The 16,611-nt window shown below is 39.9% G+C and overlaps 1 protein-coding gene across 22 annotated transcripts in view; it reads right to left on the reverse strand.

Annotated features, from left to right (window-relative positions):
* Positions 1–375: 375 nt before the first annotated feature.
* Positions 376–16,611, reverse strand: part of BTRC (beta-transducin repeat containing E3 ubiquitin protein ligase) — a 184,128-nt gene continuing 167,892 nt past the window's right edge. For 21 of the 22 annotated variants that reach the window (XM_073794056.1, XM_019939841.3, XM_019939839.3 and 18 more), the window contains 5 exons: positions 16,302–16,420; positions 14,987–15,097; positions 13,254–13,332; positions 7,044–7,236; positions 376–5,085 (listed from right to left, as the gene is read on the reverse strand). In XM_073794056.1, the coding sequence (XP_073650157.1) occupies positions 7,075–7,236; positions 13,254–13,332; positions 14,987–15,097; positions 16,302–16,420 (471 nt within the window). In that variant the 3' untranslated portion in view covers positions 376–5,085; positions 7,044–7,074. The remainder of the gene's footprint in view (positions 5,086–7,043; positions 7,237–13,253; positions 13,333–14,986; positions 15,098–16,301; positions 16,421–16,611) is intronic. The other variant, XR_004522406.2, reaches the window with a different exon arrangement.

Genomic DNA, 16,611 nt, shown 5'->3' on the forward strand with positions numbered 1-16,611 from the left:
AATTACTCCCAAATGTGAGCTCTCCCATCTTGAAACTGATCAAATGGGATGCCAGGGAAACCCAAGTCTTTTCACCTAATGAGGTGGCAGAGGAAAACTTAAGTTCTGAGCTCAGGTTGGTAGGCCAAGGCTATAGTGACCAGTTCCCAAGTTAGACATCACTTTTGGCTTCAATTTAATTCAACATGGAACACTAATTGTATGCCTGGGTTCCCTTCCCATACTTATTCATACCCATTTGGCCCTGTCTTCTCTCAATATTGCTTTCTCATGTCAGATTACCTTCAAAAGGTCTCTGTTTACTCCCTCAGTTTCTATATTGAAAAAGTCATTGTCCTCTTCGTGTTGGTGTAAAGAGATAAGACGCCCAGGACATTCACTTTAATCTTATATTTGTAATTTAAGTTACTTTTTTTCTGAACAGTTAAAAACAAAACAAAACACACTGTATTACCATGATCCTAGGTTGTGAACATATTGGTACATTGACTACACATCACCATAACATAATCACAAAAGTCAAAGCAGTCAGTACTGAAGAGTCTAGAGAATAAAGGCTGAGCCAACCGAAAGCTCTCAGGGAGGCTCACACTTGTTGCCAGGCCTGCCCCATAGCTGGAGTCCAGTGAACATCCGTCAGAACAGTCTGTGTTGGGCTTGATTTGGGAAAGTGTTAGTATTCTTGGTACCCAGAGATCTAACCCTTCCTGTTGGTCTTTTCCATCAGTGTCCAAGAAGAGAAAGGGACAGAGGGGAGGTGAAGCTTTATAATGCTGTTTACTGCACTGACCCTTAAACACCCACACAGCCACCCAGGAACCAGTTGGGTGGGCTGGAGAGATGTTGGCAGGTGTCATCTGCCTCCAGGAAATTTTAGGTCATAGGTACTCAGTTTCCAACAGAAGAGGTTTCTGGATTTCAATGCATTAAGTTCCACCTGGAATCAGCAGCCATAATCATGCTTTTTTGGTTTCTCTCCTCAGTTCCAAGGATTCTGAAGTCACAAATGAACTACAGGTAAAGGAACAAGAAGAGAAACTCAGCTTTAATCTACTAAGAGATGGCTGTCTTTTCAACACTGATTATGTTGAGACTGTGAATAACGTAAGGGGCTGTGGTCTGCCAGCGATCGGCTATGTGGATGAGGCCCGGGGAGATAAACTCAGCCTGCAGGTTCAGGTACACTTGGTAGAAGTGAGGGTTACTCTAGGAGGGAAGAGAGGAAGGCAAAAAGAAGCAAGGGCACCTTTTTCTGTTCTCCAGCTCGGGGAAGTCTGCTGAACTCAGAGAAATGAAGGAGGAGATCAGAAATACGGATTAAAGTCATATGGCAAACCTGATCATCAAACAGGTGGTAGGCATCGAAGCATCCCTTTTGACACTGGAAGTACTTTGGATTCCTCCAGAATCAAGCTTGCAGCCTAGCCTCTCTGGCCTGCGCTGTTCTAGGCAGGAAGGTATTACCATCTAAGATGCCAAGAAGGTCAACAATACAAAGGTGTCTAATTCTGGGGAAGAAAATTTTGCCCTAATTATTCTAATATTCCCCCCACCACTCCACCGCCAGCCCTGTGTTTCCACGTACAACCAAGTGCTAAGTAAGAAACAGACCAACCACAGCTATTCAGACCAATGGGTACCAGGAGACAGCAAAGGAGAAGAGTGCATATTTTCTTCTCTTCAGCTTTTGATTTTACAAAAGAAAAATAAAAAGGATTTTTCTTACTCAAGCAGAAAACAGAATGATTTAGGGATTCCAGGGTCTTTCCCAGAAACAAGCTATGAGGGCCAGACTTTATTACTTGTCAACAGAATCCCAGAGAGTCCCTATCTCTGAAGTTTCTGGTGAAGAGTCATTGGAAAGAATTTTGCCAAAGGACAAGTGTAAAAGGCCTCCCACTCACAATTCATGTCCATTTTCAAACTGCACATTAAGAAAGTAAAAGGATGTTCTCAGCAGTGGAAATACACACATATGTAGCAAGGCATGCTGGTTTTGTCCAAGGAGCCCCAGTGTGAACAGAGAGCTCACAAGTGCCCACAGAGTAACCAGGTGCAGGGGCATGCACACGCTCCTTGCCTGCCTTTGAACAGGATTCCTCCCATCTTTATGAGATGTTTCTTTCAGGCCTAAATTGGAATTTTAGTGAGAAGAGACTAATCTACAATGGGGACATTTCATTTCAGAGCCCAGAAACACCTTCAGCTCCTTTTCTACCATTCCTTTGGAGGTGTTGAGACTTCATTTCTCTTGTCTTTTTAAAAAGGTCAAACTTTATTTTTATTCTAGCCCAGTTGGGGATTAGTGATAATCGATTCCCACTGAAATCATGCAGAGATGGTAAGTGGCATTTACCTTCTCTGGAAACAAACTTCTACTTACCTGATTATTTCTTCTACAATGAACTGGTAAATGACCCCCAGGAGCTGAGAAATGTGACCGACAAGTTTTTCAGACCACTTAACTTCATTCCCATTTCCGTGAGCAGCAGAGGACAACCTGGAGAATATCCTCCATAGAGCTAATGGCTCCAGACTGCAGGGTTCACCCTTGATCTCATTTATGATGTACTGGACAAGCTCCTGTCAACATACCTTCAACTGAACCTAGATGAGAGAGCAAAACCCTGGGAACCAATGAATATTCCATGGTTCCACTTCCGAATAGCAGCATATAAGAGAAGGACTGGTAAAGTTATGGCTATTGGACAATATTTTGAAATAGCTCAAAATCCATGCCTCTTTAATGCCTGACCTGGGATGGCCCTCTGCCTCATCTATAGCAAAATCCTTAACCAATCAAAAAGCCATTAATAGTCAACACACACACACACACACACACACAGTCAAGACAATAGACAAGGAACCCTGATAGTGGCTAAATAGAAGACATACATCTAGCATGTGGGTATTTGGTAAGGAAATTATATTCAGAAAATACTGGGTTGGCCAAAAAGTTCCTTTGGTTTTTCTGTAAGATGTGTGGAAAAATCCGAACGAACTTTTTGGCCAACCCAGAATTTCCCAAGCAATGACAATCATTTCACTGGGAAATGTTTTCTGACTATAACCTGGAACTAAAAGCTTAAAAGCACTCATAAAGCAGGAAAGGGAAAATGCATATGCACAATCTGCCTCTCAGTACGTAACAAGATTCAGTCTGGGCATATTTTGGGAAGAGGATTCCTTCTGGCAAAGCAGAGGAAAGAGTGAGGATGACCCCCCCCCCCGCCCCCAACTAAAGGTGGCCTGGCTTTGAGGTCGCCTGCAACAGGATCCCATTCTGAAGTTTTTACAGCAGCTGGTTAAAAGGGGCCTTTCTTTTACTCAACTGCTTTGATATAACGGAAACAATGGGCCTGTCTGCTCAGCTTCCAAGGGAAGACTTGGAGACTGCCCTGTGCCCATTGATGGGTGTGTCTGTGTCACACAATATGGCTGGTGAAGGCCCATTCCTGCCCAGGGAAACAAGCCGGGCACATACTGATAGTACTCCCTGTGCCCCCAGGTTGGGGGGCACACGTGCCCTGCACCTGAAGCCTCTATAGCTGATTTTGAAGTGGCCAGTAAGCCTTGGCTCTTCCTGAAGTCCATTTATTTTATGTTGCTCACCAACTGCCAGAGGAATTTTATTGGGGAGAGTGGAGAGTAAAATAAGGCCAAGAGAAGGAAGAAAAGGAAAGAGAAGGCATTTCTGTGCCATTAATAAACCCTGTGCGCCAAACTTCACCCTGATTCTCTCTCTGGCAGTTTTGCCTTTTATAAATACCAGGTTTGGAAAAGCAGAAGGAAGGTTCTGCAGAGCAAGGTTGAGATGATTAGCTTGATTTTTGAGAGACAATATTTACTGGCTTAAATGAAAAAGACATCACCTTTTAGTCTTGACCACCTGGTAAGCTAGCCTGATCGTGGTCTCGGCAAAGATACAGGCACGCCTGGGTACTTGCAGGCCCTGACGAGGAAATCAGAGATGCGAACCATTATGCAGAATGGCTCTGGCCATTTCAACCCCTTCTGTAGGCTGAGCCTTATCAGTGATTTAAGATGAAGTACGCTTTTTATTACACATCTAATTGTTAATGAGAGGAAATGCAATCAGCAACTCCTTTCCACACTCTACATGGAATCGAGGAGACTGCTGAGTCCAGAAAAGATGTGGCCATTGAAGGAGCCCAGGAAATTTCTGCCCCTCCCCCCTTTTGTTTTGGGGGCGTGGGTGGGTGTTACAAGGAGAAGAGAGAAGAGGTGCAAATACGACGACAGTACCATGTCTGAGAATCCATCGTCGCCACATAGGGTCACTTGCAGCAAAAGCCTGGGTTTGAAATTTTGACTGAAGGGTACTTAACTCTTCTAAGTATTGCATTTTCTCATTTGCCTCATGATAACTGAGGATACTTTCTTCATACTCTTTCTTCTCAGGTGGAGCAGATAAACATGTTGAAGGGGAGTGGGAGAAGGGGCAAGAGGGACAGAAACAGAGAAAGAGATGGAAGGAAAGAGGCCCAGATCTTCCAGGGTGTACATTCTTGTTTTCTTTCTTTCTTGCCCCAGAGGCTACACAGACAGCTGTTTCCTCCTAAGCACAGTGGGGCTGGGCAGATCTTGCCAGGTGCTGGGCATTCTTGCAGTTTACAGGGAGACACTGGGTGCCGTCTGGCTTGAAGTTGTATCCCCTGTCCCTTAGAAGCGGCTCTCTCCCAGTAGGCTCCATAGGAAACTAGTTCTTCTGCTTAACGGCAAAGCAAGAGAGATTCTGGCAAAACACTAAATATATTTATGTCATCTCTGTCTGGAACCAAATGAGGAAAAAACAGGAGCAGGAGGAAAGAAGGAGGGGAGGTGGGGTTTAAAAGTTCCAATCATTCACAAAAGATAGAAGACATCTTCTGATAGCAGCACGGAAGCAGTCAGCTGTGCTGAGTAAACCATCCTGGGTCGACTGCAGACCAGCTGTGTCCCAACAGGAGTCTTAAAGCCCTGCTCCTCAGCTAGTCCGGGGAAAGTGGGTGGTAGTTTGATTGTTACTGTTGTTGCTCATCCTGGTATTGGCAGATACGTTAAATACCGCAACTTTAATGAGTCCTGTGCGAAAACAGAGCACATAGTCATTAATCCCTTTTCCTATATTTCTCACTTTCTCTAAGAGGAAAAGAATATTAAACTAGCTGTCAATTGGGGGAAAGGCTCAGGGGTCCTTCCTAATGCCCGCTTTCTGTCCATGCCATGCAGGAGCTTCTGTCAAAGGCTACATGGCCTGTTTGGGGACTCGGCAGGGCTCACTGACATGGTCAGGGCTGTAGTGCTCATGCAGAGTGACTCTGATATCTAGAGATTAAGAGTGACTATGGTGGGTGTAGCATCAAGCTTTCAGCTGCTCCCTATAATGGCAGAGCGGGCGAGGACAGCTCTGAGGCTCCAGCCCTTAGCAGCCATGAACGCAATGTGCCGCTAACAAAAGTGGGGGAGTGAGGTGAGGCCATCTGGTTGCTTGGCTGGAGGGGACGGGCAGTGTAGATGAGGGGAGAGCCTGATTGTTAGATGTGTGCTCTAGAAGTGCTCCTAGTACCTTCAAGGACAGGTGTGTAGGTGGTGTCTGGAAATGTGGCCTGGAGATTAGGCAGAGGTTGGGACTACAGATACAAATTAGAGATGAGAGCTGAAGCCTCGGGAAGAGATAAGGCAGCCAAAGAAGGGAACTCAGATAAGGAAGAAAAGCCCGAGACAGACTCTTAGTGGATGTCAATGTTTTAGGGGTGAGAGAAAGAAGGAGACATAAATAATCAGAGAGCCAGGAAGAATATTAAAAATGACAAAATGCCATCAAAATCTAAGGAGGAGAAAATTTTGGCAAAAGGAGGGGGTAGGTACATGACGACTACAATATTAATACTAATTAATGGCTTTTTAGTGAGGGCCTGTTATGTGCTAGACACTGTGCTAAGCACTAAGAATTTTACAGATGACATTTCCAGGGGATCCTCACAACAGCTCTGTGTGGTAGGTATTGCAACTCTCATTTTACTAATAAGGAAACTAAGGCTCTGGGAAGTTATTTGCCCAAGGGCATGCAGCTAGGATTCTCACCTAGGCCTGTCTGTGTGCCTTGGTTGAGGTAGCAGTGCATCCTCTGTGAGAGAAGTGAGCACTGAAGCGAGCCCAGCAGGGCATGAAACACCCTGGTCAGAAGAACCACTATAGAAAGATGTGCAGAAAAGTGTTCCAAATGTGTACTTCTGGCACAAGAACGGAGGCAAGTATGGGAAACAAGAAATCACAATAATGGCAATCCTCCCCAGTAGCTAGTACAGTTTTCCCAAACCAGTGATTACCTATATTTGAACTGGTTAGGGCACCAAGTATGACCTAAATACACCACGGCTATAGATTAAGATGAATGTTAGGATCTTTTCCTGCCCCAGAGACAGGATGGAGACTTGAGTGGGAGATTATATGGAGTTCTCACCAACTCCAGAGCTACTTCCAAGGTCAAAAAATAGTTCTTTTCTTTTTTGGAGGCAGTAGGGAATGCGGATAAGGATAAAAGAAAAGCTACCTTTTACAATCAAATGATACTGACAAGGCAGAGCTGTGAGAAGGCAGCCCGATATTTCACCAAGAAATTTTTCCTTTCACACATTAGGTTATCTACTTGGGTTAAAGGGTCTCCATTAAAGGTGCTAGTTTAATCTGGGAATTACAAAGCCATAGGCTTTAGAGTCAATACTCTTAGTTTTGAAACTGATTCAAATCTCATTTTATTTTCTTAAAAATCCTACTAGATTACTGAGGCAGGAATATTAGTTCTACTACACAAGGATCATCTAGATCTAGTTCAAGAATCATCTAAGAACTGACGCTGGCTACCTCAACCAAAGGCAGTGTCCAATGTGCAGCCCCCAGCCCTGTCTCATGGTGTCAGCTCCTGCTTTACAGGACTTGGAGATATAAAGGGCATGAGAAGCCTCCATGAACTCACAATACCTTACAGCCAATGTTCCATTTCCTACCCACAGTGCTATGTTCACAATTCTTTTTCATACCTGGGCAAGTCTGAGGTCAGTGTATGATTATTTATCTGGAGATATAAGTGTATGTTCGAGAAGGGGAGCGGGGGGGTTCAGCTTGGGCAGCTGGATCATTTAGGAAGTCCCAGATGAGGATTGTGTCATCATGTGAACTACTGACAATCTGGAATTCATCAAACTGGAGTCGGAAAACTCTTCCAGAATGCTCCTAAAGAAGCAGAAACAGAACTTTTGAACTACTCGAAATCAAAAGGACACAAATTCAGCAACTTGTCAAAAGGAGTCTATGGAAAGCCTATGCTGATAGTTTTCTCTACCATTTAGCTGTTTCAAGAATACAGAGAAAAACCTTAACTTGGATTAAAGGCAGGATGGAAAAGTCAAATATTGGGTAGTTGATTTCATATACAATCAAAGCAATATTTACTAGAGCTGATACATGCCAAATAGTACACTAGTTTCTCATTACTAACTCTCCTAGACTCAGGCTGAATGAGAACATTCCTCAGTACCTCCCTGGGTTTATCCTCTTCCCTGTATTTCTAGGATTCTTTTACAATCAGAGGCCAAGGACCGATGAGCAATAATAACTAGTGTGCTGGTATATAGTTATCAATTAACTCTCCCCAATTTGTAAAAGCATTTGCACATTTTATGGTCTAAAAATCTCTATCCTGGCTAATTTCAAGCTACCCATCTGAGTTCAACCAGCTTGCAAAATTCATGAACGTCTAACAATTGGCTCTCATAAGCAGGTATAAGCCTGTTTCACTTAGAATAATGTCCTCAAGTTTCATCCATGTTGTAGCATGTGACAGTATTTCCTTTCTAAGGCTGAACAATATTCTATTCTATTCCATTCTCTCTCTCTCTCTCTCTCTCTCTCTGTGTGTGTGTGTGTGTGTGTGTATATATATATATATATATATATATATATATATATATATATTCACACAAACACACCACATTTTGTGTATACATTCATCTATCAATGGATACTTGGGTTGCTTCAATCTCTTGGCTATTATGAGTAATACTGCTATGAACATGAGTATGCAAAGATCTCTCTGAGATTCTGCTTTTAATTTTTTTGGATATATACCCAGAAGTGGGAGTGCTGGATCACACAGTAATTCTATCATTAATATTCTGAGGAGCCACCATACTGTTTTCCATAGAGACTGCACTATTTTATATTCTTTACAAGATGTAAATTAGCTCATTAGATAGATGAGCATCTGTGTTCATAAGACATACTGGTCTGTAGTTTTCTTTTCTTGTTATATCTTTGTTTGGTTTCAGTATTAGGGTAATGCCGGCCTCACAGAATTAGGTAGCAAGTATTCACTCTGCTTCCATCTTCTGGAGGAAATTATAGAGAATTGGTATAATTTCTTCCTTCAACATTTAATAGAATTCACCAGTGAACCCATCTGGGCTTGGTGCTTTCTGTTTTGGAAGGTTATTAATTATTTATTAAATTTCTTTAATAGGTATAGGTCTGTTCAGAATGTCTATTTCTTCCTAAGTTGTAGAAGATTGTATCTTTCAAGGTATTGGTCCATTTCATCTGGGTTATCAATTCTGGGGGCATAGAGCTGTTCACAGTATTCCTTTATTAGAATCCTTTTAATGTCCATGGGATCTGTAGTGATGCAAAGTTTAATATCAAAAATCAATGTAATACAGCAATTAACAGAATAAAGGTGAAAACCATATGGTCACCTCAATGGATGCAGATAAAAGCATTTAACAAAAACCAACATCCAGGGGTCCCTGGTGGCACAGTGGTTGAGAGTCCGCCTGCCGATGCAGGGGTTGCGGGTTCGTGCCCTGGTCCGGGAAGATCCCACATGCCGCGGAGCGGCTGGGCCCGTGAGCCATGGCCTCTGAGCCTGCGCGTCCGGAGCCTGTGCTCCGCAACGGGAGAGGCCACAACAGTGAGAGGCCCACATACCGCAAAAAAAAAACAACAAAAAAAAAAACCAACATCCATTCCTAATAAAAGCTCTCAGCAATCTGGGAACTGAAGGGAACCTCCTAATCCCCTGATAATGTATCTATGAAAAACCTATAGCTAACATATATCTATATAAAAGTATATATAAAATGGTAAAAGACCAAATGCCTTTTCCCAAAGATAAGGACATCCACTCTTACCAATTCTTTTGAGCACTGTACTGATGGTCAGTACAATAAAACAAAAAAGAAAAATGGAAGGTACACAGATTGGAAAAGAAGTGTATTTGTACATATTTGCAGTGAACAATCCAGAAATCAAAAATTTTAAATACCATTTATAATAGCATTAAAAATAACAAATACTTAAGGATAAATATGACAAAAGATGTATAAGACCTTTACGTTGAAAGCTATAAAACATTGCTGAGAAATTTTAAAAGACCTAAATAAATGGTCTTTATTTAGAAGAAAATTTAATATTGTTAAGAAGTCAATTCTTGCCAAATCGATCTAGATTCAACATGATCCCAATGAAAATCTCAGCAGACTTTTTGTTGTTGAAATTGGCAAACAGATTCTAAAATTCACATGAAAATTCAAAGAATCCAAAATACTTTGAAAAAGAACACAGTTGAATGACTTAACACTACTTGACTTAAAGGGCTATTAAAAAGCTGCAGTAACCAAGATAGTATAATATTGGCATCAAGATAGACAAAAAGAGCAATGGAACTGAGTAGGTCCGTAAGTAGACCCACACATATATGGTCAATTTGTTTTTGACAAAGCTGCTATTAAGAAGAAAAAGGGGAAACAAATCTCCAAAGCCATTAATGGTATCTTCTCTATGTCAGGCAGTTGTTCTACAGCAATAAATAAACATAAAAATCTAAAAAAAAAAAAAAAAAAGAAGATGACGAAGACGAAAAAGGAGAGTCTTCTGAATAAATGGAGGTGGAACAATCAGATATCCATATGAACTTTGATCCATACCTTGTACCATCCGCAAAAACTAACTCAAAATGAATCACTGACTAAAATGTAAAACCTCAAAGTATAAAACTTCTCGAAGAAAATAGAGGGGAAAATCTTTGTGACTTTGGATTAGGCAAATAAATTTTTTTTTTAAGATATAATAGCTAATAACATAATCCCTAACAGAAAAATTGACACACTGGACTTAATCAAAATTAATTTCTGCTTTTCAAAAGATACTTTAAAGGGAATAAAAAAACAAACCATGGACTGGAAAAAAAATATTTGCAAATCACATACCTAACAAAGGACTTGTATGCTGAATATGCAAAAGAATCTTAAAACTCAATAATCAGAAAGCCACTCAATTTTTAAAATGGGCAAAACATTCAAACACTTCAGCAAAGTAGATATATGGATGGCATATAAACATATGAAAAGATGCTCAACACTGGGGCTTCCCTGGTGGTGCAGTGGTTAAGAATCTGCCTGCCTATGTAGGGGACAAAGGTTCAATCCCTGGTCTGGAAAGATCCCACATGGCGTGGAGCAACTAAGCCTGTGTACCAACTAAGCCCGTGTACCGCAACTACTGAGCCTGTGCTCTAGAGCCTGCGAGCCACAACTACTGAGCCTGTGTGCCACAACGACTGAAGCCCGTGAGCCTAGAGCCCGTGCCCTCCAACAAGAGAAGCCACCTCAATGAGAAGCCTGCACATGGCAACGAAGAGTAGCCCCCACTTGCTGCAACCAGAGAAAGCCTGCACGTAGCAATGAAAACCCAATGCAGCCAAACATAAATAAATTTTTTTTAAAAGTCCCCCTTTAAAAAAAAAAAAAAGATGCTCAACATTATTAACATTAGGGATATAAAATTAAGATCACAATGCAGTACAATGACACACTTATTAGAAGGATTCAAAAAAGACTGTACTAAGTATTGGTGAGGATATGGAGTAACTGGAACTCTCATGCACAGTTGTACTACCATGTTAAACTGTACAATGCTTTGGAAAACAGTTTGGCAGTTGCTAAAAATATTAATAATATACTTACCATGTGACCTAGCCATTCTGTTTCTAGGATTTATCCCAGAGAAATGAAAATATATGTTCATACAAAGACTTGTACATAAATGTTTATAGAAACTTTATTTGTAATAGGCCCAAACTGGAAATAACCTAAATTTTCATCAATTAGCAAATGGATAAATAAATTTTGGTATAACCATACAATGGGATACTCCTCAGCAATTTTCAAAAAGGAAAATTGCTCTATATGAACAACATGGGTGAATCTCAAAATAATTATGCTTTGTGAAATGAAACAGGCAAAAAAGAGTACATACTGTTATGATTACATTCATAAAACACTAGAAAATGTAAACTAATCAATACTGACAGAAAGAAGATCCGTGGCTGTCTGGGGATAGGAGCAAGGAAAAGTGGGGTGGGATGGGAAGGAGGGATTACTATGTAATAGGGGGCATAAGGATATGTTCATTATTTGGCTGAAGTGATGTTTTCACTGTTTTGTACATACGTCAAAATTTAGCAAGTTGTATACTTAAATATGCTCATGTTATTGTATGTCTATTATACCACAATAAATGTTTTTAAAAACTTAGTAAGACAACTCAATAAATAAATGAGGATGAGATGTGAAGACACTTCAAAAGAAGCACATGAAAAGATGTTCTATACCATTAGCTATCACAGAAATGTAAATTAAAACTACAACCACTACACACCTACTCAAATGGCTGTAATGTTTTTAAAAACTGACAACACCAAGTCCTGTCAAGGATGTGGAAAAATTGGACATTCACACATTGTTTAGTGGAAATGTAAAATGGTTTGCATTCGCAAACTCCCAAAATGCTACTTTGGGAAACAGGTTGGTAGTTTCTTTTAAATTTAAATATATATTCAGAAATCATACTCCTAGGTATTTACCCAAGAGAAATGAAAGAAAAAAATGTATATACAAAAGCCTGTATGGGAATGTTTTCAGTATCACCAAAGACTGAAAACATTCCACATGTCCTTAAACTGGTGAATGAATAAAGAAATTAGTTCATCCATACAATGGAATACCACTCAGCAATAAAAAGGAACAAAGTATTAACACATGCAACAATGTGGATGAATCTCAAAAGAAGTGAAAAAAGCCAAGTGCAAAAAGCTACATAAATATGATTTAATTTATATGACACTCATAGCAAAACTATAGGGACAGTTGCTAGGGGTTGAGGAGAGGGGATTAATATGAAGGGGTATCATTTTTGGGGTGATGGAAATGTTCTATATCTTGACTGTGGTGTTTACACAATTGCAAAATTCATAGAAGTACACTAAAAAAGGGACAAATTTTGCTGTATGTAAATTATACTTCAAAAATCAAATGAATTAAAGTACACACTTTAAAAAACCATGTGTGAAACATGCAGGTAAAGCAGGTCTGGTGCTATAAGAATGAGCTTTAAATCCAACAAGGGAGACAAAGAAATGCATCTCCCTCTTCTCCAAAGCAGAGGCTGCCTAAATGTTGAGAGTCAGGATTCAGAACACTGGGCTTCAAATGCTTGCTCTCATCTTTTCCCTGAATTGTGCAAAAGATTTGTCCTCCCTGGTGCCCCACCTAATCTTTTTCTAGTGGAAGCAGCTTTCAAACCTTAAGCCATTTTCTGATCTGGGCCTTTGGCTAACACCACGATAAAGAACTTGGTGCTTTTGAGGTGACATTCTTCCTTCTATGTCACTTCTTTGCCCAAATATCAAGATGTTTGGGCAAGGGGGTATATTAGTATAAAAGAGACGAGATTTAAATTGCTGCAGGTGGCATGCCTTAAACAGGAAGCGTAACTCAGGGGCTGACCAGGGGGTTCACACAGACTCCCCTGGCACTTTTTGCAGGCACAGGTGTGCAGGTCCTCAGATTCTGGACAGGTTCCAATTGAGTAATTATGTTCTCTCTCCCTAAGTACCCCCTACTGTTTCTGGCGGATAGAGAATTCTTATTCACTTCCTGTACTAAACTGTGTGTAGAGCTGCCGTGCAGCTGTTGAACAGCTGCCACATTCTTCTCCATATACAGTCTCTAAAGCACTTTTGGATGAAAGGCAGCTATATAAACATATTTTATTGTCATGTATTGGTTGCCTTTCCACTTAGTAGTAGGCTTTGTGAAGTTCCAACTATCAAATCCAGCTCTGTATTCCACAGCACATCAATGTTAATTTCTTTCCCTTCCTGCTCCCCAAACCCCTCTAAACAATAAGGCTCTTACCACAAGGGTCCGTAGACAGAGAGTTCCTGCAGGAGCACGGGGGTCCAAAGCAGCTACAAGATCCCACACCTTAATTTTTCTAAAGATCAAAAAGGGGACAAAAATCTTAGTTAAAAGCAAAATTAAGGGAACACAGGAAGAACAGTAAAAAGTCACGGCAATAAATATGTACGGCGAAGATAGTTTATAAGTGCAGCTCACAGAAATATACAAAAACTTTTTTGTTTTGGAGACTCAGTCCTTGCATTCATTCTTAAAAGTGGAAAATGTACGTGATTAACCTAAAAACGAGAAACAGGTTAGCTTTAACCAAACTGAAGAGAGTGAATGGTAAAGTTACACCATACTTTGGGCCAAAAGGAGTTCTTATATCGATACATTAGCACTCTTAATGATAGAAGAGATCACTTAGACCTAGAAACCTATAACTCTGAGGCATCTTCTTTCTGGTCAATTCTAAGAATGGCTCACGTCACACATATCAGAGGACTGGGGTCCATTTAAGAGCTCTGGAGTTGATATAAGCAAATCCTCATATTTTGATTTAAATAAGAAAAGTATAGCTCTTCTATAAATCAAGTATAGGTCATGTCTCCTCAAGGTAAGTATTAACAACAGAAAAAACCCAAGAAAAGTGGGTATAGATCAAAACCAGGGCAATGAGAAAATACAACCTTGGACTTATCTGGAACATGTCATCATACCCTGAACAATTTCCCAAGGGTAGAACAGTGATGGCTGACTCAAAGCAGAGGAAGTGGGTCTCTTAACACTTACTGCTGCTGCTTGAGTTGTCTTAATATATCAGTATAGCCAGCTCATAAACTAAGATAATGTTGTAAGTTAGTTTCTGATATTTACAAAAGCTGCCAGGGACCTCCTTGGTGGTCCAGTGATTAAGACTCTGTACTCCCAAGGCAGGGGGCCTGGGTTCGATCCCTGGTTAGGGAACTAGATCCCACATGCCACAACTAAAAAGATCCCACGTGCTGCAACTAAGACCCGGTGGAGCTAAATAAATAAATATAAAAATAAAATAAAATAAAATAAAAAGCTGCCAATATTTGAACTGTGACCTTCTACTTCCCCAAATCAGGCACCTTGATGAGGAGAAATGATAGAGAGCACTTCATAAGTGAATACACTTTTGTAAGAATTTACTATGTGCTTATTAGCATTGCTGGACATGGGATCTATCCACAACATGAATGGACTCTATGACCATTCGAAATCAGACTAAAGGAAAGTAAAGATTACTTAACTCATTGTGACTGAAATGCTAGAAGTGAGGACAAGAGGGCTGTACTTTTAGGAATCACTAAGAGGGATAAAAATTCAAGACTGTACCATACTAAGCGCCACCCCACCCTCAAGATATTGCCCTCCAACGTTTCAGCTTTATTAATAAGTCACTATTTTATATTCATATCCTGATATAGTGGGTTTACCCAGTTCTTTGCTTTATACGGCAAAATGGATAAATATATAACCAAAAAGCCAAAATATTAATGAAATTCATGAGCAAACAAGTACAATTAAATGATTGGGAAGCATATTTTAGAAAAGAGTAAACAAAGGAGAGGTGAATATATGGATTAGACACAAGAAATATTGTATCAGATTTTTTCTGTGATATCTATAATCTTTTAGAGACAAGGAAAGGTTATATTTAACATTCTAAGGCAGGAGGGATTAACAGGTAGATTTTTAAAAAACGCTGTTAGCAAACTCACCCATCATAGGCTCCACTGACTATCCTCTTGTTATCGAATCGAATACAGCGCACCAATTCCTCATGGCCTTCTAACACTCGTAAGCATGCACCACATTCTATGTCCCATAATCTAAAAGAGAAAATTGAGTCAAGTGAATTTTCAGGTATTCTTTTCTAAGCTTGGAATGTTATAATAACATACTTCATACGTCTTTTAAAATATCCAAAAAATAAAATCAATCAACACTCATACACAAATGTATTACTTTCAGTGTAATTTATTTCTTTTCTGCCGTATAAGCAGAAAAATGTACGATTTAAGTTCAAATATGCAGTATATATTTTCAAAGCACCAACCTTCATATAATTCTGTAATCAGGGTCACCAAGCAATATAAAAGATGAATTCAATGTACACAGTTGCCTATGAAGGAAATGACCAAGCCAAGAAAAATAATGTTTCCTAAAATCACAATTACTAAGAATGAGACGCAGTATCAGTGACATCCTGCCCTCACAAAGTATGTCCACCTTTGTCACTGAGGACACTCTCTGCTGTCACCCCACTGTCCAGGACAGTTTTTCTCATATAATGGAAATGCAAAGTAAGTTCTCAAAAACTTTTATATACTAATTTAAATTATGTATGCTTTCTGACCAATCCAAAGGATTTCTAGGAATGATAATTTCCTTAGATATAACAATATCTATCTGTTTTTTCAATAGCCTTTTCATTCCTTAGTACTTCTTTGAAGGAGGGGGAGAGGGTTGATAAATCTTCCAAATTCTATTCATATGAGTGTCATTCATCTTCATGAAGGATAAATACCAAAAAGTACTTCAATTTGTGGATTCTTCATAATTTTTTCATAATTTCAAAGACTGGTAACTCCCTGGCTAATTATGTAATGCTAAGAAAACAAAATGCACAATTTCTAGCAGGGAAACAAATCTCTTTTCTTTTTTTAGAACAGTGGCAAAGAGAAAAGACCTTTAGCTATTTATTACCACTTTTCAACTGCAGACAGGAGAAATTTAAAGAGAAGGGCCTTCAGCCTCCATTTTTATCTCTCTTGCTCACTTCCTCTTTCAAGCAGTTCTTTTTAAATAGGTCTATATGGTGATAAAACTATTACAGGAAGGAAACACATCAACAAAAGGCTTTGCTATGCTGCCTCTCTGCTTGGGGCAAACTTTTGATCTGTAAGAAGCTACAGAAACTGAAAAATGTTTTATTATAAACTTAACACAGTTGAAAATCTGTTTGATCTGTGCACAAACAATGAATGGCAGGATAACAGTGATCCCTTCTGGGCAAGGGCACCTGCTGCTCACCTGATAGTGTTGTCAGATGAGCCACTCACGACCAGCCTGTCTCTGTACTGCAAACAGGCAATTCCGCGTTTGTGTCCATTTAAGGTCCTTACAAATTCACAAGTACTTGTGTTCCATACCTGAAATAAAAATAGCATTTGGCAGTTGATCTGGTGCTTTTACTAGTAAAATCTATGGCAACTGGAGTTTTTGGGAAGCAGAAAATAGGACTGAACTAATAGGGGGAATTCAACTTTTCAAACCAATCCAAATCAAACCAAAAAATGACAAGTTTAATTCATAGTAATATACGGCTAATTTGCAGCTGGCT

This window comes from Tursiops truncatus, chromosome 16, assembly GCF_011762595.2.
Source record: "Tursiops truncatus isolate mTurTru1 chromosome 16, mTurTru1.mat.Y, whole genome shotgun sequence".
Classification (NCBI taxonomy): Eukaryota; Metazoa; Chordata; class Mammalia; order Artiodactyla; family Delphinidae; genus Tursiops; species Tursiops truncatus.